At 35.3% G+C, this 19610-nt stretch overlaps 6 protein-coding genes and 1 long non-coding RNA gene across 12 annotated transcripts; 4 read left to right on the forward strand and 3 right to left on the reverse strand.

The window, feature by feature from the left end:
• The first annotated feature begins 21 nt into the window (after positions 1-21).
• On the forward strand, positions 22-1638 carry LOC100648887 (PIH1 domain-containing protein 1). Of its 3 annotated transcripts, none has more exons than XR_007223937.1 (7): positions 22-225; positions 305-368; positions 464-646; positions 711-883; positions 972-1217; positions 1274-1422; positions 1496-1638. XR_007223937.1 is itself a non-coding variant. In XM_003402424.4 (7 exons), the coding sequence occupies exons 1-7, from the start codon at positions 166-168 to the stop codon at positions 1550-1552; spliced, it is 927 nt and encodes a 308-aa protein (XP_003402472.1). In that variant the 5' UTR covers positions 22-165; the 3' UTR covers positions 1553-1638. The 3 variants fall into 3 exon arrangements, 2 of the variants coding, with proteins under 2 accessions (XP_003402472.1, XP_012174080.1); XM_003402424.4 differs by having other exon boundaries at positions 1279-1422; XM_012318690.3 differs by lacking the exon at positions 1496-1638 and having other exon boundaries at positions 1266-1417.
• LOC100649279 (sphingosine-1-phosphate phosphatase 1) lies at positions 1549-4048 on the reverse strand. The gene is made up of 4 exons (XM_003402428.4): positions 3038-4048; positions 2760-2961; positions 2451-2675; positions 1549-2379 (listed from the first exon to the last, which is right to left on the reverse strand). Exons 1-4 carry the CDS (start codon positions 3498-3500, stop codon positions 1962-1964), a joined length of 1308 nt encoding a protein of 435 aa, XP_003402476.1. The 5' UTR covers positions 3501-4048; the 3' UTR covers positions 1549-1961.
• A 98-nt stretch (positions 4049-4146) lies between these two features.
• On the reverse strand, positions 4147-7387 carry LOC100646395 (zinc finger protein 665-like). The gene is made up of 4 exons (XM_012318691.3): positions 7246-7387; positions 6957-7145; positions 6710-6877; positions 4147-6635 (listed from the first exon to the last, which is right to left on the reverse strand). Exons 2-4 carry the CDS (start codon positions 7128-7130, stop codon positions 4446-4448), a joined length of 2532 nt encoding a protein of 843 aa, XP_012174081.2. The 5' UTR covers positions 7131-7145; positions 7246-7387; the 3' UTR covers positions 4147-4445.
• Positions 7388-7616: 229 nt separating this feature from the next.
• On the forward strand, positions 7617-9333 carry LOC100649521 (F-box only protein 22). Of its 2 annotated transcripts, none has more exons than XM_003402430.4 (5): positions 7617-7783; positions 7943-8103; positions 8208-8514; positions 8625-9013; positions 9091-9333. In XM_003402430.4, exons 1-5 carry the CDS (start codon positions 7617-7619, stop codon positions 9174-9176), a joined length of 1110 nt encoding a protein of 369 aa, XP_003402478.1. In that variant the 3' UTR covers positions 9177-9333. The 2 variants fall into 2 exon arrangements, with proteins under 2 accessions (XP_003402478.1, XP_020723341.2); XM_020867682.2 differs by lacking the exon at positions 7617-7783 and adding an exon at positions 7826-7850.
• A 142-nt stretch (positions 9334-9475) lies between these two features.
• LOC100646521 (pancreatic triacylglycerol lipase) lies at positions 9476-11292 on the forward strand. Of its 2 annotated transcripts, XM_048405480.1 has the most exons (6): positions 9476-9712; positions 9878-10079; positions 10160-10308; positions 10384-10560; positions 10638-10913; positions 10975-11291. In XM_048405480.1, exons 2-6 carry the CDS (start codon positions 9973-9975, stop codon positions 11211-11213), a joined length of 948 nt encoding a protein of 315 aa, XP_048261437.1. In that variant the 5' UTR covers positions 9476-9712; positions 9878-9972; the 3' UTR covers positions 11214-11291. The 2 variants fall into 2 exon arrangements, with proteins under 2 accessions (XP_048261437.1, XP_020723342.1); XM_020867683.2 differs by having other exon boundaries at positions 9476-10079; positions 10975-11292.
• A 57-nt stretch (positions 11293-11349) lies between these two features.
• LOC100649644 (5'-AMP-activated protein kinase subunit beta-1) lies at positions 11350-13041 on the reverse strand. 2 transcript variants are annotated; one of them, XM_012318692.3, is made up of 6 exons: positions 12902-13015; positions 12756-12790; positions 12449-12659; positions 12079-12357; positions 11764-11994; positions 11350-11684 (listed from the first exon to the last, which is right to left on the reverse strand). In XM_012318692.3, the coding sequence occupies exons 3-6, from the start codon at positions 12641-12643 to the stop codon at positions 11538-11540; spliced, it is 852 nt and encodes a 283-aa protein (XP_012174082.1). In that variant the 5' UTR covers positions 12644-12659; positions 12756-12790; positions 12902-13015; the 3' UTR covers positions 11350-11537. The 2 variants fall into 2 exon arrangements, with proteins under 2 accessions (XP_012174082.1, XP_003402479.1); XM_003402431.4 differs by lacking the exon at positions 12756-12790 and having other exon boundaries at positions 12902-13041.
• Positions 13042-13146: 105 nt separating this feature from the next.
• Positions 13147-15492, forward strand: LOC125385010. Its single transcript, XR_007223942.1, has 3 exons — positions 13147-14510; positions 14728-14867; positions 15331-15492. It is a non-coding gene; the product is annotated as an uncharacterized LOC125385010 (long non-coding RNA).
• The last annotated feature ends 4118 nt before the right edge of the window (positions 15493-19610 follow it).

A 19610-nucleotide genomic window follows, 5' to 3' on the forward strand; every position in this document is an offset into this window, starting at 1 on the left:
CACTCCCCACCACTGCTTATCGTCTACGTATATTCGAATTACATCCATAACAAACGATCATATACAAAAAAATAGAATAACTATTATACGAAAATATTTTAACTCTGATATTGCTAATTATTAAACGAATATTATATTGTAAATGAATAAAAATATTTTTTCATCATGAATAACACATTCTTGGATATAGATGATACAATATTAACAAAAAACCTAATATTACCTGTAAGTAACAATAGTAATTAGGTGACTTTCATGTTAGAATTAGTATATATATAAACAAATAAATCTTTTATTTCTGTAGGATAATGATACACTGATAAAACAATCTGATTCTAAACCTTTCTTTATTATCCAACCTACACCAGGTAATTCCAGTTATTGATATTAACAAAATTAATAACATTGATCAAATATAATCTAATATAATCAAATATAATCTCTCTCTATATATATATTCTAGGTATATGTATAAAAACAAGAACTGATGGTGGAGAAAAAGTGTTCTTAAACATATGTACATCTGATAAAATACCACCACCTGATGATATATCGGATGCAAAACTTTTTGAGATATTGTCACAAGAAAGTTCAGAATTTGTAGTACTTATGAGTATTGGATGTGAAAGATTTGAAACTGATAAAGGTAACTGTATTGTATAGCAAGATAATATAACATTAAAATTAATATATCACATGTAACATTATAGGTGGATCCCCTTGTTTGACATATGACATTGTTATTAATACAACATATTTTGAAAAATGTCAAAAAAACAAAAACTTTTTACTATTCACAATATCAGTCATAATAGATGGTGTATCGAACAAATTTAACAAAACATTAAAGACAGAAGATTATGTGATTCTTAAAAATAGAAAAGTATATTTATTTTCTAATTAAACATATGTTAATGAGATCATGTTACATAAATAGAAGAGACCTCAGATCTGAATTGTATATCTTTTAGGTAATGGGAAAATTACAACAGCACAGGATTGAAGATCGTAAGCCACGAACTCACACGCAAATCCAGAAACAATTAATTGAGGAAATTAAAATTCCTACTAAAGACATTCATGAAAAAGAAAATAAAAGTAAATTAGAAAATATTTCTTCAGATACTGTAGTTGGTTTAAATCAAAATTATGTATTACTGCAACATTTAAAAGGAATATCTATACATTTGATTGGCGTATTCCAAATACCTAAAGGGGTAAGGTAATCAAAATTTAATTTCCAGTAAATAGTGTATAAATATTAGTATTTTAGTACAGGTTACTAGAAAAGAGGTAGATGTACTTCTTGACCAAGATCGTATTGTAATTACTATTGATAAAACTGGTCTCGTATATGACTTATCAGTTCCATACATCATAAATATACCATATGTGAAATGTATTTTAGATAATAATCTCAGGGTAAGAATGTCACTTTATTGTAATTACATTTCCTTGTAATATTATAATAACATATAATTTATCTCCTTCACAGGTATTAAGGTTAGATATGCCCGTGGAAAGAGTTTTAGAGAATATTCAAACAAGTTAATTTTTAATCAATTATTTTATTGTAACGAAAAACATTGTAACATTTGTTTATATCCTAAAAAGGTAAAATATAAACTTTCTTATTAACTGTTTCAATCTATTTCTTTTACCAGTGAAACTATAATTTTAATGCATGTATATGAACAATATAATTGGAACTAGGTTAACAAGTTTGAAACTTGAAACTGCGCTTTTGGTATATAAAATAGTACAGAACATCTGACTCACATATCTGTGACCTGTAGCAACAATGAATACGAACAATGAATATATGTATAAAAAAACAATATCACAAACATTAGTATTGGAATGATTTGTACAATGATTATAATTTCATATTATGTTTACTTTATACCGATAAAACCGATAAAACCGATAAATGCATCATTTTTATAACTGGAGGAAGCGTTTTATATTTCCGTGTAAAATGTCGGTCGTTCGATTCCAATTATAGAAAACACATTTGGCAAGAGATACACTGTATTTACACCTATCATAAAACAAGTCACATATTTGTGGACTAGATCAACAAGAACCTTATTGTTATCTTCTGAATAATTTTGACTTTTCATGAGGTCCTCAGAATTAATTCTTAATATGGCACACATTATTCTATAACAAAGGGATTTGCAAACAGCCCTTGTTACAAGAATACTGGAAAATCCAAGTATTGTTCTAAGTATCATGCAACCAAACATTGGGTATGTTGGCCATATAATATCATATGGTGGTGATTTTGTAGGTGCTATCATAGCTCCAGTATTGTAGTTAAGCCATGCTCCTAAATGAACCCCGGTGGTAACGGATACCACCATAGTTGTATCACCTCTAAAATAGAAGGCTGTTTGTCATAATCAAATTGGTATATTTATAAACTATATGATCATTATATAAATTACCTGGTTGGTGTCCATTTCTTGCTACATGGGTAGTAAACTATAACAGCTATACTAATAGCAATTAAAATTGCCAAAGCCCAAATGTTTGAGAGAATATAATAATCTGTGTAGTCCACCAAAGGTACTAATGGAATCATTAATGCAATGGCTAACATTAAGCCTGCTAGAATGTCTAATACTGTGTGCATACCCAGATATAATCTACTCATACACACAAGTGTACACCTTTTAAATAAATAATAACAATTATATTTAAATTCTTTTGTGAATTTTAATCAATCTATTGTTAGAGAATAATATGTCACTTACCACAACATTGCAATTGTCCAACCAATAGAAACAGGGTAGAGATACCTATTTATTGTAAATAATACTACACTGAATGGAATCGATATACCAATCATAGCATGAGTAGATGGCATTCCATATTCTTCTGACCATTTTATTTGCAATCGAACTGCTGGAGGACATGCAGGTCTTGCCCAACATATAACATCTTTTAATATTTGACCTACATGTAAATTTTCATAATGCAATGACACTGTTTAAAAATAAAATGTATTAGATATTATTAAGTAATAACATACCCGTTGTCATGATAATAGCCCATACTAAAACAACCCTTCTACCCACTGCACCATCAATATTCCAAAACCAGAAAGGTATAAATGTAGAATAAAATATTTCATCCCCTAATTCTGTTCCAAAAAAAAATAAATAATACCAAAAATAGTTTGTTATAGAATAATTGCAATTGAGGGCGATCGATGGTTCGTATATCTCACTCGTACATATATTTGTTTTTACACCATAAACAGATCTTTTTTCCGTTGTAATATAACCATTTTCTTTCGCTTCTCCAAATTTTAATTGGCAACTATTCACATTGCGTTTAATATTTCGACGATTAGTACCATGGATTTCAGGACAGAGATTTTCCTTGTAATGTTCTTTCAAAGTTTCACTATAATGTATTTTGACACCAAAACAATTTTGTATTTTTGCCACTAAAGACGCATCTTTTAAATATTCTACAATTTCTGACCACATAGTTCCTACGTGTAATGTACAAGTTTCATCGCAGGAATAACATTTTACTTAGTAATTTAGTAAATTACTATTGAATATATGAATCCGACAATGATGAATTCATTAAATTGCATACATCAAGATTAAATATATAAAAAAATTGCTAAAATGGAGGTGATTCAATATAAATCTATCACATAAATGTTAATTTATCGAATATTCATCAAACTATTTACAAGAAGTGTAATTCCTTTTAAATTTTTATTTACAACAAGTAAAAAATGAAAGAAAAGATATTTGAATAGTTCAAACGTGTTTAGATAACCGCAAAATCGATGATATTTGTATGTATCATCTTTAAACACATTTTTTTACCACTCTTGTAGTACATTATTGTGCATATATATAAGTACATATTCCATAAAGTATATAGTTATGGAAGAGATGCTGCAACTATGGGAACTTAGATTCGCCAACTTCAAGCTCTGGACTAAACCAATGACCGTAGTCGTCTAATATTTTGCGGTTATTTTACAATAAAATGGATAGTTATATCTCGATTAAGAAATGTATTAATTTCGATATAAAGATATGTATATTAATATTTTTAACTGTTTAAACGAAGATATGAGTTACATATACTTCAATAAGAAAAGATCTAATGAAAAAGGGATTGACTTTAGCCTTTTTATTTGATAAACTATCCTTCACCCTAATTGCAAAACTCTATATACAATATAGAAAACTTACAAAATAAAATTAATCCCATTCCCATATTTTACAATATATGAAATATGTAACGAGTGATACCACTTAAAAATGCAATAAAAAACATTTCGTACATTTATTATTCTATTTTATCCATGCAAAATATATTTCAAGTAATAATTGAAACATATTTGCAAAATAAAAATTTATCACAGAAACATTTCAATTTGAATTTCATCAGTCATTCATTGAATTAATCTACGATTGAAACATTTGTCCGATAAGAGCGAAGCTTTTAACAGCTAAAGAAACATCAGAAATTTCGGAATTCGAGTGAATATGTAAATCTGATGTATTAACAGCATTTATGTTAGCAATATTCTGAGAATTTATTTTTTGAATATTGTCCATGTAGGTTTTACTACTTTGTGTGTTTATCGCATTAGTATTGTTTAAATAAACTTGCGGTAAAACGGTAATGATAGAGGTTGGTGAAGACGTTTCCGATTCGCAATAGGTTTGTATATTTTGTGTCGAGTTCGATTGATAACTGTTATATTGCGCTTTACACTTTTTCTCATGTACAAATAAACTACCAGAATGGCTATACGCAGTGCCACAAATCTTACAAGCATATGGTTTTTCCCCCGTATGCGTAAATTTGTGTTCTTTTAAGTACTTTAGTCGCCTAAACGATTTACCGCAAGTTTTACAATGATAATTTGCTTCTCCAGTATGTGTTGTAATGTGTGCTTTAAGCGTACATGATTTGGCAAAAGCAGCACTACAAAAGTGACAAACGAATGGTCTATCACCAGTATGAGTTCTTTCATGATTGATACAATTAGAATTTGAAGTGAATCCTCTTCCACAATATTTACAAATATGAGGTTTATATCCCGTATGCGTCCTCATATGGAACATGAGACCTGTATTTTGTCTAAACGTTTTGCTACATATGTGACATAAAAATCGTTTAAAATTTACATCTTGCTGTTCCTTAGCGCGCTCGTGGATTCTTATATGTTTTTGTAATTTAACTTCCTTTTCAAAGGATTTATTACATTCTCCGCATCGATATGGTTTTAATCTTTCGTTTGATTTATGTTGATTCTTCTCCTTCTCGTCACAGGCACACATTTTACCGCACGTTGTGCAGTTTTCTCCTTCTGTATTATGCGTACTTAATTGATGCTTTAGTAAGGATTTTTTTGTATCGTATGATTTTCCACAAATTTTACAAGGAAAACCCTTTTCCTCGTTATCCGAATCAAGCTCCTCTCGGATCCAACTGTTTATTAATTTAATGGCTGACTTATCGTCACTTGGTTTTTGCACCTCTAATGCTGAATTTTCATTATGTCCATATCGATTTTTATGACTATTTAATCTATCTTGCCGAAAGAATTTCATATTACATACATTGCAAACAAATCTTTTTTCAATATGAATCTGTAAATGTTTTTGAAGAGATTTTTCGTTCGCATAACGCTTGGTACAGTAGTTACATCGATAAAGTGTCTCATGATCAAAAGAATCAAAGTTTTCAGTAGATATCAGTAGTTCAGTAGATAATGAGCCAGAATTACACTTTTTATCTTTAGATTCTAAAGTCCTTTTTTTTAGGACACTTAAAGTATTATTCTCATTAGTTGCAAATTCTTCCTCTGTTTCTTTTTTATCTTTGTTATTTTCAACTTCTTTTCTTTCTGGTTCAGTTATGGTTTCCAATTTTCTTTTATCTCTAATTTCTTTCAGGATAGAAAGGACCTCCTTTGGATTAGTTCTTTTATGAACATTTAAATGTCTTACCATAGTATCAGTTTTCCTAAAATTCCTATTACATATTTTACACAATACTGGTTTAGGTTTTTCTTTAACAATATGTAGTTTATTATGTTGTATCAATTTATCAAGTTGAAAAAAATGTTTGTTACATTTATCACATGTGAATTTCTTTTCATTATGAGTTAATATATGTCTATCCAAAGATCTTTTGCTGGAATAGCACCTGGTACATTTTGGGCAACTATAAGAACATTGAGAATCTGTCTTTTTAATATCTGCTGCATCATCATCCCATTTAACAGCTGTATTCTTTTTTATATATTGTCTCTGTCTTTCTTTATGATTTTTTAAATTTTCTATAGATGTTACTCTTTTAAACATTGTCATTCTTCTTGTTCGATAAACTTCTCTTCCTGTAACACTTTTTTCATATTCTGTTTGTTTACATTTAATATAGGCATTTTGTTTATTCAAGTTATTAGTGGATTCTTTATCTTCTGCGTACTTTGATTCATTAATTACTTCATGATCTTTTATGTCTTTAGTACTAGAATTAAGCATTACCACTGGATAAGAATTATAACCCATTGCAGAAAATGAATCAGCTTCAATTTTGATTAAATCAGAGGTAAATGAATAATCAGTCTGGGAAAATTTATCCTGGTGAGCAATAAAGGACGAAATAATAACAATTTTGTAAATATACTCTTTTTTTACAAATGTAAAATACTTACTTTTGTAGTTTTACATAAATTGATATTATATATTTTTTCCACTTTACCATACAATTCTCTCAATTGGATATCAGATCGCTGGCATTGCCTTCTTAATTCATGGGCATCATTGATCTTTAATATACATTTCGTGCAAATAGTGGAAGGTAAACCATCATTTTCCAGTACCTATCCAGTAAAAATCGCATTATAAAAAATATAGCAAACAAACATTGAAGAAAAAAGAAACTATTGGAATTGAACTAACCTCCACACCACTGCACAAACGAAGTTTTTCAGACAAATCAATTGTACTTTCATTAATCGAATCACTTCGTTTACTATCGAAAATGCATTGATTATTTTGATTTGTTGCAAGACAAACACGGCAAACATTGCCACAATCATTTGATGAAATTGTTGTTTTATTTTCGATTTCCATTGGACCGTAGCTAAACTAAGTGTTTAAATAGAAATATATTCACATTCAAATTCTTTAGAATATTCAACAAAAGATCATAATTTAGATATGATGTGGTGCATTTACTATCACATACACGTTATTTCCTTTTTCTGCGAAAGTTCATCAATGCTTCTGGTAGAGTTTCTATGACAGTTGTGAAAACTCAAGGTTTCTTAAGACATCACCTTTTCAAAACAATGATCTCTCAATATTGTTGTTATTGTTATTTATTATAATATATAGTTTATCTAACTTCATCTTTAAAGATAAATAAAATATTAATAAAAGAGAGGGAATACAAATCGAACGATAATCTGTTTATTTCACTTGTTCATGACATAAGCAAACATTATGAAAAAATAAATACGTAAATAGTGATTTGAAATATTGACACACTTAAACTGTAGCGTTTTGTCAAATTATACCAAAGAACGGAGTAATTTTACTATATTATACAATTAAGTGATGGCAAGTTTATCAGCAAAAAGAAGTTACGAAGACGATGATAGTACACTGAATGTCAAAGAGAGAAAAAAACATCATACTGATTTATACTTAACCTATGATGTTTTACGGCTTGTATTTAAATATTTGAATTGGGTAGATCTATTGAATGCTTCAATGGTTTGCAGGTGTGAATGTTCGATATTTCATTAAATTTTTGTATCCTAAATGAAGAAAAAATTCATTGCCAAAAATGTATTTAATCAAAATTGAATAAACTTCAAAAGTAGACATTTGTGTGTTAAATTTTTGTAAAATGTATTAACATGTGGGGCTTTATATTTCAGGTCTTGGTTAGAAGTGGCAAACGATGAAAAACGAACTAGGGGAGGTCCTACTACTTTAATAAACAGTGGTAAAAAATATATTAAAGTTATAGAAAAATTACGGGACAAACCAGCATTAGGATTAGTTTTTAAAGGTCTACATAAACGAAGCATTAGGCAAGGTATTTATTTGAATTGTACCGCAGCTTTTTTAATTTTAAGTTAAATGTTTCCATAAAGTACATATATCACTCTGCTTTTAATCGTCATGTTTGGTTCTATCAAGATTGCCTTTGTCAAGTTCTTCCACAAAGTTGTGAAATTGTAACACTGTCCACATTTGGTATACTTATTGAAAATGCAGAAATGGAAAGAGTTCTTCAGAAAAGAGTATATGCATTTCTACCTGAAATACCTGATGTAACAATGAAAGTAATTACAATTGCTTCACGAGATGATTTTACACAGTATTATCAACAAATGAGACTAGCTTTTGTCAAATATGAAACTAATAGATCTAAATGCCTTCTACTATTTTGTAATCAAGCAGGTCGTGCTCTAGCACAGAGAACTGCAAGGATATTACAATTATGGTAAAATTCTAAATTTCATAATCTGATATTATATTATATTATATTATATTATATTATATTATATTATATTATATTATATTATAACAACATAATGCTGTTTTTACATTTAGTAATGGAAAAGTTAGACCTTCTGTGTGGGGAGGAGTAGTCAAGGATTTATATGTGTGTAATTCAAAAAATCTTAGTCATGATGAGAGATGCTTTTCATATGCATTCTGTGTTGGAATTATTATAGTTGGAGAAATAGATTCATGGTCTATAGTTATGGATGATAGTTGCAACACTAAAGAACTAGTTGAACAGAAGTTGGAATCATTTAAGAATGATATTTCATTAAGAAAACATTCCATAGGTTACATGTTTGCATGTTGCGAACGTGGAACAAATATGTTTAATGAAAGGGATGTAGAGTCTACTATTTTCAAAAAGCTGTTTCCAGAGGTACCATTGGTAGGCTGTTTCGGTGATGGAGAATTCGGAGAAAATACGATATCAAGCAGTAAATATCTTTCATTATGACCACAGACGTTATTATAACAATGGAAAATAATGCACTTTTATTATAAATTTTTTCAGAGAGTCTTAATTATACAGAAGACTACTGGTATCATGAAAGATCTACTGTATTTTTAATAATTACATATGGCCAGAAATTGACTTGAATCTATAATGAAGAAATCTGAATTATCAATTAAATTAATATCAAAATATATTTGATATATGTTAAGTGGCTAATTGTAACATAAACAATCAACAATGGTGATTTAAAAATATATGTTATATAATAATGTATCTTAATATATTTTATGTTCATATAGATTTTTTTATGTTATTTCCTAATTTATTGCCCCATAAAAATGGTTGACTTCCGGAACAAAGCAATTTAAAAATGATTACCAGTATGGAAAACAACTTTGTTTAATATCATGTACGCGTAACCGTTTCAACGCGATATGGAAACACTTAGCATATCCGACAGTTAATTGGACAAAAACCTGCACCTCTTTGAATATAATTATAATGTTTAAAACATTGCCTGATTCCAGACAACTACTTGACAGTATTTCCGCACGTACGATACCACGGTAAAGATAAAATAAAGGAAACTGGGCCGTGAAAGAATTTATTTATGTTTAGTATGATATTGCCAGGGTTTATAAGGTTGTACTTTGAAGCTTTTCCCATCAAATTAAGTCAAGTAAGGATATATAAATACTAGGACATTGAACTCTTCACCGTGTGGAAATCTTGTATAATTATTTTAGGATCATTTATAATTTATTTAACATATTAAATACGGTGTTTGTTTAAAGCGAAACAATGACTATATTACTATACTCTAGTACTATATTCTATATTCTAGTTGTGCCTGTTATTTTATTTAATTTTACGGTTTGCCAAGCATGGAACAGTGGTTTGCAACAAAGATACGATGGATATGGGGTAGATTGGATTTTTATGCCTGATGGAAATGATCAGCCTCAAGTTGCGGTACTGAGACACACAGAAAATGATGAACGAGGCATTTTTGATGACTCACAAGTTTCTTACGTTCTTTATACTCGGTATATTCAGAAGTTTATAAAATTTAAATATTTACGAAAACATGTTTTATAATCCTTTTGAAACATAAATATATTTCAAGATCTGGTCCAGAAAATGGTACTCAATTATATACGAACGATACTAAAGGACTTCACAACTCTAATTTTGATCCGTCTCGCGAAACTAAATTTATAACACATGGATGGAAATCAAGTGCAATGAATGCTGGCCTCGTTGATATGAAAGAAGGTATTGTCATTTTAAAGATTTGAGAACGTAATTCTAGAAAGTCGGTATATTTTACCGTTTATTATAATTACGTAGCGTATTTAAAGTATAACAATTATAATGTCATTATGGTTGATTGGCAACCTCTGGCTGCAAGTACATTCTATCTTGGACCAATGCGTAATACAGAAAGGGTGGGAAGAACATCTGCTGAATTTATCGACTTCTTAGTGGCAGAAACAGAACTTAAAACCGAAAATATTCATTTTATTGGTATATTATTAATATAACGAACTTTAGATCTAGTAATTATTCCACGTTTCCTATATTTTCATTATTATTTTACGAAGGGCATTCTCTTGGAGCGCACGTAGCTGGTAACACCGGAAGTTTAATAACTTCCGGACACTTAGGAAGAATAACCGGCTTAGATCCCGCTTTGCCTGGATTTCATTTACTTACGTCGGATAAAACTCGATTAGATCCTACAGACGCGATGTTTGTCGATATTATTCATTCTTGTGGTGGAGTTTTAGGCTATTTGCAACCTTTAGGAAGCGTAGATTTCTACCCAAATGGAGGAACAGCTGTTCAGCCTGGTTGCTGTTGTATTCCAGAAATAATGGGTAATATATCATTTGTATGCTTTAGCGATAAGTACATATATCTATGTTTCTTTTTCTATAGAGGCGTGTAGCCATGGTCGAGCACGTGTATATTTTACCGAAAGTATTGGTTCTAAAACTGGGTTTGTGGCGAATAAGTGTGATACATGGGATCAATTTATGCAAGGAAGTTGTAATTATTCCAAAACTACACTACTAGGAGAACATGTTGATAAAACGGCGACTGGAACCTATTTTCTCACAACGAGATCTGAACCCCCTTATTCTAATCAGATGGAAATAACTGATAATACGATTTAAATAAAATATTTGGTATTTAAGAAAAAAAGGTATATACTATATATATATATATATATATATATATATAGATAGCAAGCAGAATCAATCATAGAATAAAATGTATATTTAGTAAAAATGGCTTATTATATGCAAGATATCTAATGGAAAATATTTCATTTTAATAAATAATAATTACATTATTTAACATTTCAAATACAAGAAACTCTATGTTTGTCAATTTCCAAATATTTGTTTTACACATCGATATTTCATCTTACCTACAAAATATACCTTGCTTCGATGTAACTAACAATTGCCAATATCTTAGGGAATGACTGAAGGATCTTAAATCGGTTTGTATAATAAGGTTGTAACATATTTTTTACGATAACGATGCGTCGCCGATAGAACCATTACGCTATCCTTAATGCTTAAAGCATATAGATGATTTAACATAACATGATTTGGTTCTGGTAGAAGTGTTGGTTCACACTGAAATTAGTATCGGTAAAAATAATAATACATTTTGTAACAAATTAAAATGCTTGTTAATACATTTTTGTAAACTTACAGATAAAGGAGTATCTTTATTGAGAATAACTTGAAGCAAATGAGGTGGCAATATTGGTGGACCAGCTACTTTCTCCCAGGGCTTATTAGGAGGAATTTCTTGGCCGTACTCAGTCTGAGCACTACTAGTAACACCTTCGCTATCTTTTGCAAGTGCTTGAAAAACTTCAAAATCAGATTTTCTTACAGATACCAAATTATTCTTGGAACCCATTCCGTTATCAACAATTTTCTATTAATAAAATATTTTTATCAAAGCATGTACAAATGAATGGATATTTTAATATCGTTTAAAATTAGGAAAATTATTTCTTACTATATCTGGATCGTGTCTCCATTCACCATCAACAAAAAACTTATATTGATGTTCCCCCTCTGGCAAATCAATAATTGTTACAAAATCACCATGACTCTTAACCATTGGTAACGTTTTCCATCCAGTAAAAGTTCCACTGATATAAACCTGTTTACCACCTCCCTCCCATTTAAACACTGTTGGTAGAACTTTGCTATCTGCTACTTTGGTTCCTTCAGATACTGTATTAGAACGTGGACGTTGAGAACTAAAGTCTTCTCCGTCTTGATGTGTATTAGTCTGTTGGTAAAAATGATGAGAAAATTTTTTAAATAGATCTTTCTGTGAATTTGCAACTAATGTATTTAACATAATGAATTACTAAAAATACCTTAGCAAAATAAGGTTCTTCCTCCTCATGAGACGATTGGAAAACTAATTTTTGGCTTGGCTTCTTATCAAAAACAAAAGCTTGGCCTTCCTTCCCCGGTGAAGGTGGAGGATATTCTTTAGTATGGCGGTGTTCTCTATTTGTGCTGCTAGTGTGATGATGGCCAACTGGTTGATTACTGCCAGCGTTACCCATTATTAGGCTGCAATTTCTATCGCAAAACAGACTAAATGTAACGATCAAAGTATTTATTAATTTGATACGAATGAGTAAAAAGATACAGAGGAAAGTATAGTTATATCTTCACCTTTCTTTTAAATCACTTGTTTTGTTTACAAGAATCTAAGAATTCAACGAAATTTTATCTCATTTAAATAAAATGACAGCCAAACTTTAGATTGATAGTGTTACAGATTATTTCATTTTCACTGGTAGCTTTTAATTCGTACATACCTTGCTTTTAATCTATAAATTAAACACGATAAAAAATCATAACGTCAAAAAACAGTAAGTGAAACAAAAGTAATGATTTCATTAGATTTGACTAAAAATGGCTACTTCACTTATTGAAGATCTACTTATCGATAAGTTGACGATTATAATAAGCACCTACGTTATCAACTGCCGGAAATTCTGACTTACAAATTGTATTTGTAAATTATATCGACAGCGAATATAACAGAGAAGTCGTACAATTTATCAATATTAACAAGAGCGCTCGTAAAAAGAGCGTTTGCATACCGTTTGTTACGGTTTCAAAAATCGTTTTAAGCAAGTAAAGTGAAATTTATTATTTTTATACGCTCGATTCGAGTGGTCCTTTATCTAAAATCTAAATCTTTTCTATAAATCTATAATATTACACATATCTATTAAGGTAACATTATGTATTTATAATATTGGTAACAAATGAAAACTAGATGTGTGTGCGCATGTTTTGTTTTGATCTAACACGATTATAAATATGTGTAGAGTGGTTGTCGTTTGAAATCATCATTTTCATGGATCAAGTGTTATCGAACATGATCAAACGTGTATTTCTATATCGATATCGTCCAAGCCTTTTCGAACGTTGAAACATTCGTGGTTTTCAAGGTGAGACGAACCTTGTATAGTAAAAGCACCGAGGTGTGCGAAAGGTGATCAATAACCGTCAATATGCAGGACGACGTTTTAATAAGAGTGTAAGCCTGAGATCTTGGGGCCCAGTTTATGACTCCGCGACACAGGACGTCACTTCGACGCTCTTACTGCTTGCTCTTTATTACCACTTGTCTCTATCTCTTTCCACCCTCCCTCGCCTTCGTACACTATTCTCTTGTATATGTTTCTTCCTTTTCTCCGTCCTATCTCCTATCTCTATCTTTGTCTCCCTTGCTACGTTCTCACGCGAATTTATTATTTATAAAGCTAAAGCAGCATATATCTCCTCGGGTGTATTCTAACTTGCCCGTCTGACTTTCAGCTTTGCAACAAAACTCTTACGAAGTCTTAGTCGACTCGTTTCACGATTCTTGATCATTTTTTCGCCAAAAGATGTCCACTCTCTCTTTCTTATCCTGTTTTCAATTTCACGAGTGCATGCAATGTCTCAAGGTAGATGTCACTCTGAGAGGTTTGGAAATCGTATTTGCGCGCTTCGAATGCGCAACATATCGTAACGGACAGATGTATCCCAGTGAAGAGTCGTTTTATCTTTGAAAGCTTGGGTCGAAATTCATTTAACGGAACCACAGATTTGATCGATCATGTTAAATGTATTTCTCGTTCCGCGATGCTGATTAGATTATTGTAAAAGCTTTGGATTATCTGAAGTGGCAACATATGTCGGACATTTCCGGGAGTTCGAGTGGCTTGCACGCGGCCTGCTATATGGATGTTAATTTTTATCGGCAACTTCGATAGACCGGCCGGCTCGAGTAACTCGCGTAACGAGAGAAGTTAAACGGGAGTACAACGACGCGTTCTTGTAAACGTATGCATTCAGCAGGAAGTGGAGGCCGCTAGGATGCGCCTGTGTCGACTACGCCAAGTAAACCCAAAGTCCCGGCTTTCTGTTCCGGTAAACAACGTTTTAATCCTATCGAGATTGCTCGTTACAGGGCGCGAGACAATATCCAAGTTTCAACCAGCAATCATCGCCCGAGTACAAAGCATCTCAACACTCTGTCGTCGCAAAACGTTTGCTTCTTGCATACGATCGAGAGCTTGTCACTCGATCTCTCGTATCAATCGAATCGTCTTTTATCCTTTAAATCGGAAACCGTTGGTTGTTTTAGGCGCGTGAGACGGATGAGGGGTAACAAAGCGGAGGAGAGTTTTGGCACGAGCCAGATGTCGAGCGGATCCGTAACGAAAGCGAGAAAAGAAAGGAAGGAAAAGAAAATAGGAGGAAAATCGCGAGGAGCAGAGAATCGAGGTAACGTGAATGCGTTTAATCGATAATCACCGGCAAGTGGTTTCGTCCGAAAAAGGGTGTGGAGGTTACATCTGCGAGGTATCATCAGTGGCGGCCTACGAAACGGCGATCCATCATCTCTCGGCAGTCCAAATCCGAAATTGCTCGGCCATTTCCTCGGGCTACGCGTGCGGCTATAATAGGGATTAAGGCTGGTGTAAATAAATTTCGAATCGCAAGTAATCCTATCTCTTTAAGCTTTGCGGCGTTCGCGGAGTCGAAAGCCCCGGAGGAACGCCACCGATCCTCTACTTCTCCTTTCGTAGAACTCGTTCAGGATAATTGCACGTTAAAGAGAGGGCAAAGAGTACGAACTATTTCAACGAGTTATTCGCCATACCGAATCTTCCGTCCTACGTCTAGAAGAAAAAGGAGCTAAGCTACCGCCTACGACATACTTTCTTTTCTGTTCTTTTCTTTTTAGATGCAAAGGGGCTGGCAACGTGAGCTGATAACGAGCAACGAGAAGTGACAGGGAAGGTGGTTCGTTAGCGTTGCACGTCGGTGACAGAGCAGTCGATCCGTTCGTTGGTTGTCTTCTTGCGCGCGGTTGCTGAAATAGTATTGTTACGCTGTTCATTGAGCACGAGGCACGTTAGATTATCAGCAGCAGATAGAGGGACACCCGTTGCCGGATAATAATAGATATGTTGTCAGCAGGATGTTTCGACATTCGATCGCAAACTCTTGCCTCTTACCTGACTAAGGAAGGAAGTTGACGATCGAATGGAGAGTTCCTGTCGCCGAGGGAACAGGCATATTCGGGGATGACGCGGACTTAGGCCGTGTCGGCGAAAGTCCGCGGAGAGGCGGTGCGGCAGCGGGAGAACAAAAAAGGACGCGCAGGAAGATGGAAAGGATTACGGTGCGTCAGAAGCGATGACTGAACGGCCGGTAATCGCCGTTGCCGCTCTAATATTTCGAATAGTTCGCATTTACAATGGGCTTTATTGGCGGGAAAACTGAGGGGGGTATTTTGAGCAGCCGGGACATCCATCACCGGGTGTCAACGTGATTGTCTTGTGTCGCGTTCACCGTGGAAAAGTATTGACACGGAGAGAGTAACCAAGCCGCGCGATTACCAAGCCATATCGCTTGCGAATCGAATGACGTTTCCCATTTAGCGTTAGCGAAACTAGCAATATCGCTAGTCATCTCGTGATCCGCTAATCGGTTTGTTGGTGAGTAGAAGAACGCTAAGAATTTTCGTAACATTCGATCGGCATTTTTGGACAGCATTATTTCAACCGACGAATGATATCGCGCAACCGCGGTCCGCTCGTGCTCGGCATTGTGTCCTATTTAAATGAGCTTTCTAATGCGTTTAGTTTGAATATCATGGCGGGCCAACGCGTCATCCTGTCCTCGGAAAGGTATTAGTCATTTTGTCGAATCTACGTATCGATTTTAATTATACACAGTGGCTGTTTAATTTTATGGGACGAGGGCAAACTCGAGGGATTTTCAATTACACATTTCAAATAGAAAAGTGAAAAATGTTTATTTGAAAATTAGAAAACTAGTTATCCGGAATTATAAAAATTATTTAAAAGATATCAGCATTTTCGTAGTCGTTGCTTTTCTTAGTAGTTTTCCCCTGTGAAACAGATGCTCGTTTCGTCGAGCAGATTCAAAGGGAGTGGAATCGAGAGCGTCGTAACGAATAAAAGTGATCGGCGTTGTCGTCAGCGTGCGGATTAAAGTCGACGAGAAATAAAAGCTGGTCGTTCGTTGGGAAAACAGTACGGGTGGTCAGAGAGTAGGTACATACGCTCACGGGAGGCGTCGATGCATAATCGGAGCGCACCCTCCCGTGGCTATCCGTTTTATTTATCCGATAACACGCCATTATGGGCGAATCGCGGATGCGGCTGTGTCGGTAACGATTGGCTATTTATAATAACACGTGGCATATGGGTAATTAGTTGCGCGTAAGCCGCGCTGAAAAACCGAACGGTGGCGTACGTGTCCAGAAAAATTACCGTCGTTTTTCATCCCTCCTCAAAATCCATTATTTTAGCTCTTGATTTTTCTCTCGTGCCGGCCTCTATACCAAGCCGCGCTGTATATAAACCGCGCGCAATTAACGTTTTGTAAAATCCCGCTCTTTCGTGACTCTCGATCGACTTTGACGCCTGTTTTGCCGCGACGCGCACGTATCTCGCACGAACAAGTAATTACGTTAATTCGATCGATGTTTTCTTTTGCCTTTGATATACAGGCGACGAATCGACGGCCATAGAAAGCCTGCTGGTAAATTTGAAGGGAATGGAAAGACGATCGCGAGCATCGAACCGGAAACATGTCGAGCAAAGAGAATCGAAGCGACAGACGACAAGGTGGCAATTGCAAAGGAGACGATCGGCAGTAGCAGCCAGTCTGATAAACGCTCTACTCTATTAACTTTTCCCCCTGTATTCTCTTCTTTCTTTCCTTTTTTCCTTTTTTCCTTTTCTCCTTTTTTCCTTTTCTCCTTTTTTTTTCCTTTTGCACAGGTTAACGCGACTAATGGCGATAGGATAACGGAGGCAAAAAACCTGGACAAAAATTCGTGTCGCGGGTACGGTAAACGGAACGTCGGACAAAGAAACGGAGAAGAGCGACGCTTCCGGTGCAGTGGAGTCCTTCTGACGCGTGTCCGGTTGGTTGGTGCGGAATACCTTCCTTCTATGCATGCTCTTTCGACAAAAATTCGCGCTTTTTTCCCTCTCTTATCCAACGTTACACGTTACCCTCCTTTTTGCCGTACGCTCTGTTACAGTTCTGTGACGACGACGCGCAAACAATGACGAGGGTTACGTAACAGCTATGCACGAGAGAGGCAGCGTTCTCTGCTTGCGCTTCGCGCAATTCTCCCGTGCAGGGTGGCCAATGAGCAGTAACAGGAACGCCGCTAGCGAACCGCAGTCCCGTGAACGCTCAAACAATGCGTATCATACTCAGCCGACTTGCCTGAAAATCCGTCTGTCGTCGATCGGTTCACCTTCTCTTGTCCAACAGATTTTACCGCTTACGAAATATCAGACAAGTCCGAATTCAACTTCAAAGGGAAACTAACACGATATAGAGGAATTTATAGGCTGCTTGAAGCAGTAATTTTCTGTAAATAGTATCTTACGTCTCTTTTTCACAACGAAACTTGGTCTACAGAGAGCAAACAACGTCGCGAACGAAATTGTTTTCTGGTGGCTGGACAGAAAGACACGAACACCGTTAGCCAGGGTACGTTCAAAGTCGTAATCTCGTGGGTTCCAGATATTTTCTCGTGACCGCAAAACAAGAGGAGGCAGCGGTTGCTTGGACGAGCGAATGCATCGGGCTGCTCGGTCCAACCGACGGGATTGTCCTTCATTACGCACGAAGGAAAGTGCAGTCATCGACGTGCATACCCGTAGGTATGCACACAGAGGCATTAGCTCCCCCAAAGCCAACCGGTATTAATTCCACTAATTGGACGTGGTTTGGTTCGTGGCAAACATCGGTCCCCTACCGATCCTCGACCTTCCTCGGACGAGGGACTTGGATCTCGCGATCGATCGCCTTTTCGCTGCAAACAATGTCTTTATCGTCGATGAAAACGAATACCCTATCTCGAGGATGTTATCTTTATTCGCGATGAACCGCGCGTTTCGTTCTTATAAGCGATATTAACAATACGCTATTTGGCTGAATCATAGGCCGAGCGAGAAACTACTGCGATTTCAAAGGATGTTTGGTATCTAAGAGACGAGATCTCGAAGCAAAGACATTTGGAGAAGCTTTCGCGGAGAAAGATTCAGGATGATCGAACCCCACTCGAACGAGTCGCGATGGTCAATGAACGTTAGGCCCAGGGGGTCTCGTTTCATTTGGGGTTGCACGAGGTCAAGGGATCAGCTGCGGTGGAGAAATACGCGTGCGAAGCCTATTACCTATATACGTGTATATACTATATACTCGTAACAAACGCAGAGGGTCTTTCCTCGTGGATCTGGGTCACCGGACTGATGAGAACTGATCGGGGGTTCACCGTTGGAAAAAGGCTAAACGATGGTTTTTCCCACTTGCTTCTTTCTCACCCATCTCCACAGCCTTTGAACTCTCGCCTATGACAAGTTAATCGAGCGCAGTGCGTCTTTCCTCCGATCTTAATTTTTTATCTCGCTTCGATAGATACCAAGCTCGACCATCGAGCCAATTGGTTTCCTTCGTTTCAGAAAAAACACGCAGGATGAAGAAAGGAATGGAAGCGGCAGCAACCGCTAATCGCGGATAGTGAAACCAGAAGGTTTTTGTACGACGAAGTAGAATGAGCGGCGGCGGCGGCGGCGGCGGCGGCGGCGGAAATTAGCGACAGACGAGAGATGTTACGCGCGGAGAGCCTTCAGGGAAAGTTCGGACGTAAGAAGCATCGGCGAATACGGACGCTTTAGGTATGGTACAAAGATATTAAGCACTCATACTCGGAGCTTACAGAGAGCCGCGGAGAGTGTCGGGTATGGTATATCGCGTATGCCGCGGGAGGAGGAGCAGAGAAAAGGTGGTAGCAATGCTTGGCTTGGCGGGGCAGGGGAGGGGAGGGGACGGACAGGCGGGCGAAGGAAGGGCAGGAAGGGGCGAAAGAGGGTGGTCGAGGAGCAGAGAGAGATCGCGAGGAAGCGAAGTTACCTACAGAAGAAATAAGTGCGCTCGTGTAATGCTGATGGCGAATATGGTAGAGGAGAT

The sequence above is a fragment of the Bombus terrestris genome, chromosome 4, assembly GCF_910591885.1.
Source record: "Bombus terrestris chromosome 4, iyBomTerr1.2, whole genome shotgun sequence".
NCBI classification, from domain to species: Eukaryota; Metazoa; Arthropoda; class Insecta; order Hymenoptera; family Apidae; genus Bombus; species Bombus terrestris.

Excerpts from the sequence above, each read along its gene's own strand:
- LOC100646521 (XM_020867683.2), top strand. The coding sequence starts at position 9,835 with ATGACTATATTACTATACTCTAGTACTATATTCTATATTCTAGTTGTG. Across the intron at positions 10,080-10,159 it reads TCTTACGTTCTTTATACTCG|ATCTGGTCCAGAAAATGGTA; the intron begins GTATATTCAGAA and ends ATATATTTCAAG. Across the intron at positions 10,309-10,383 it reads CCTCGTTGATATGAAAGAAG|CGTATTTAAAGTATAACAAT; the intron begins GTATTGTCATTT and ends ATAATTACGTAG.
- LOC100649279 (XM_003402428.4), bottom strand. The coding sequence starts at position 3,500 with ATGTGGTCAGAAATTGTAGAATATTTAAAAGATGCGTCTTTAGTGGCA. Across the intron at positions 2,962-3,037 it reads GGCTATTATCATGACAACGG|GTCAAATATTAAAAGATGTT; the intron begins GTATGTTATTAC and ends ATTTACATGTAG. Across the intron at positions 2,676-2,759 it reads TGGACAATTGCAATGTTGTG|GTGTACACTTGTGTGTATGA; the intron begins GTAAGTGACATA and ends TTTATTTAAAAG.
- LOC100649521 (XM_003402430.4), top strand. The coding sequence starts at position 7,617 with ATGGCAAGTTTATCAGCAAAAAGAAGTTACGAAGACGATGATAGTACA. Across the intron at positions 8,515-8,624 it reads GCAAGGATATTACAATTATG|TAATGGAAAAGTTAGACCTT; the intron begins GTAAAATTCTAA and ends TTTTACATTTAG. Across the intron at positions 9,014-9,090 it reads AGAAAATACGATATCAAGCA|AGAGTCTTAATTATACAGAA; the intron begins GTAAATATCTTT and ends AAATTTTTTCAG.
- LOC100648887 (XM_003402424.4), top strand. The coding sequence starts at position 166 with ATGAATAACACATTCTTGGATATAGATGATACAATATTAACAAAAAAC. Across the intron at positions 647-710 it reads AAGATTTGAAACTGATAAAG|GTGGATCCCCTTGTTTGACA; the intron begins GTAACTGTATTG and ends GTAACATTATAG. Across the intron at positions 1,423-1,495 it reads TTTTAGATAATAATCTCAGG|GTATTAAGGTTAGATATGCC; the intron begins GTAAGAATGTCA and ends TCTCCTTCACAG.
- LOC100646395 (XM_012318691.3), bottom strand. The coding sequence starts at position 7,130 with ATGGAAATCGAAAATAAAACAACAATTTCATCAAATGATTGTGGCAAT. Across the intron at positions 6,878-6,956 it reads GTTTGTGCAGTGGTGTGGAG|GTACTGGAAAATGATGGTTT; the intron begins GTTAGTTCAATT and ends TTTACTGGATAG. Across the intron at positions 6,636-6,709 it reads ATTTATGTAAAACTACAAAA|GATAAATTTTCCCAGACTGA; the intron begins GTAAGTATTTTA and ends ATTGCTCACCAG.
- LOC100649644 (XM_003402431.4), bottom strand. The coding sequence starts at position 12,643 with ATGGGTAACGCTGGCAGTAATCAACCAGTTGGCCATCATCACACTAGC. Across the intron at positions 11,995-12,078 it reads GGAGACACGATCCAGATATA|AAAATTGTTGATAACGGAAT; the intron begins GTAAGAAATAAT and ends TTTTATTAATAG. Across the intron at positions 11,685-11,763 it reads ATAAAGATACTCCTTTATCT|TGTGAACCAACACTTCTACC; the intron begins GTAAGTTTACAA and ends TACTAATTTCAG.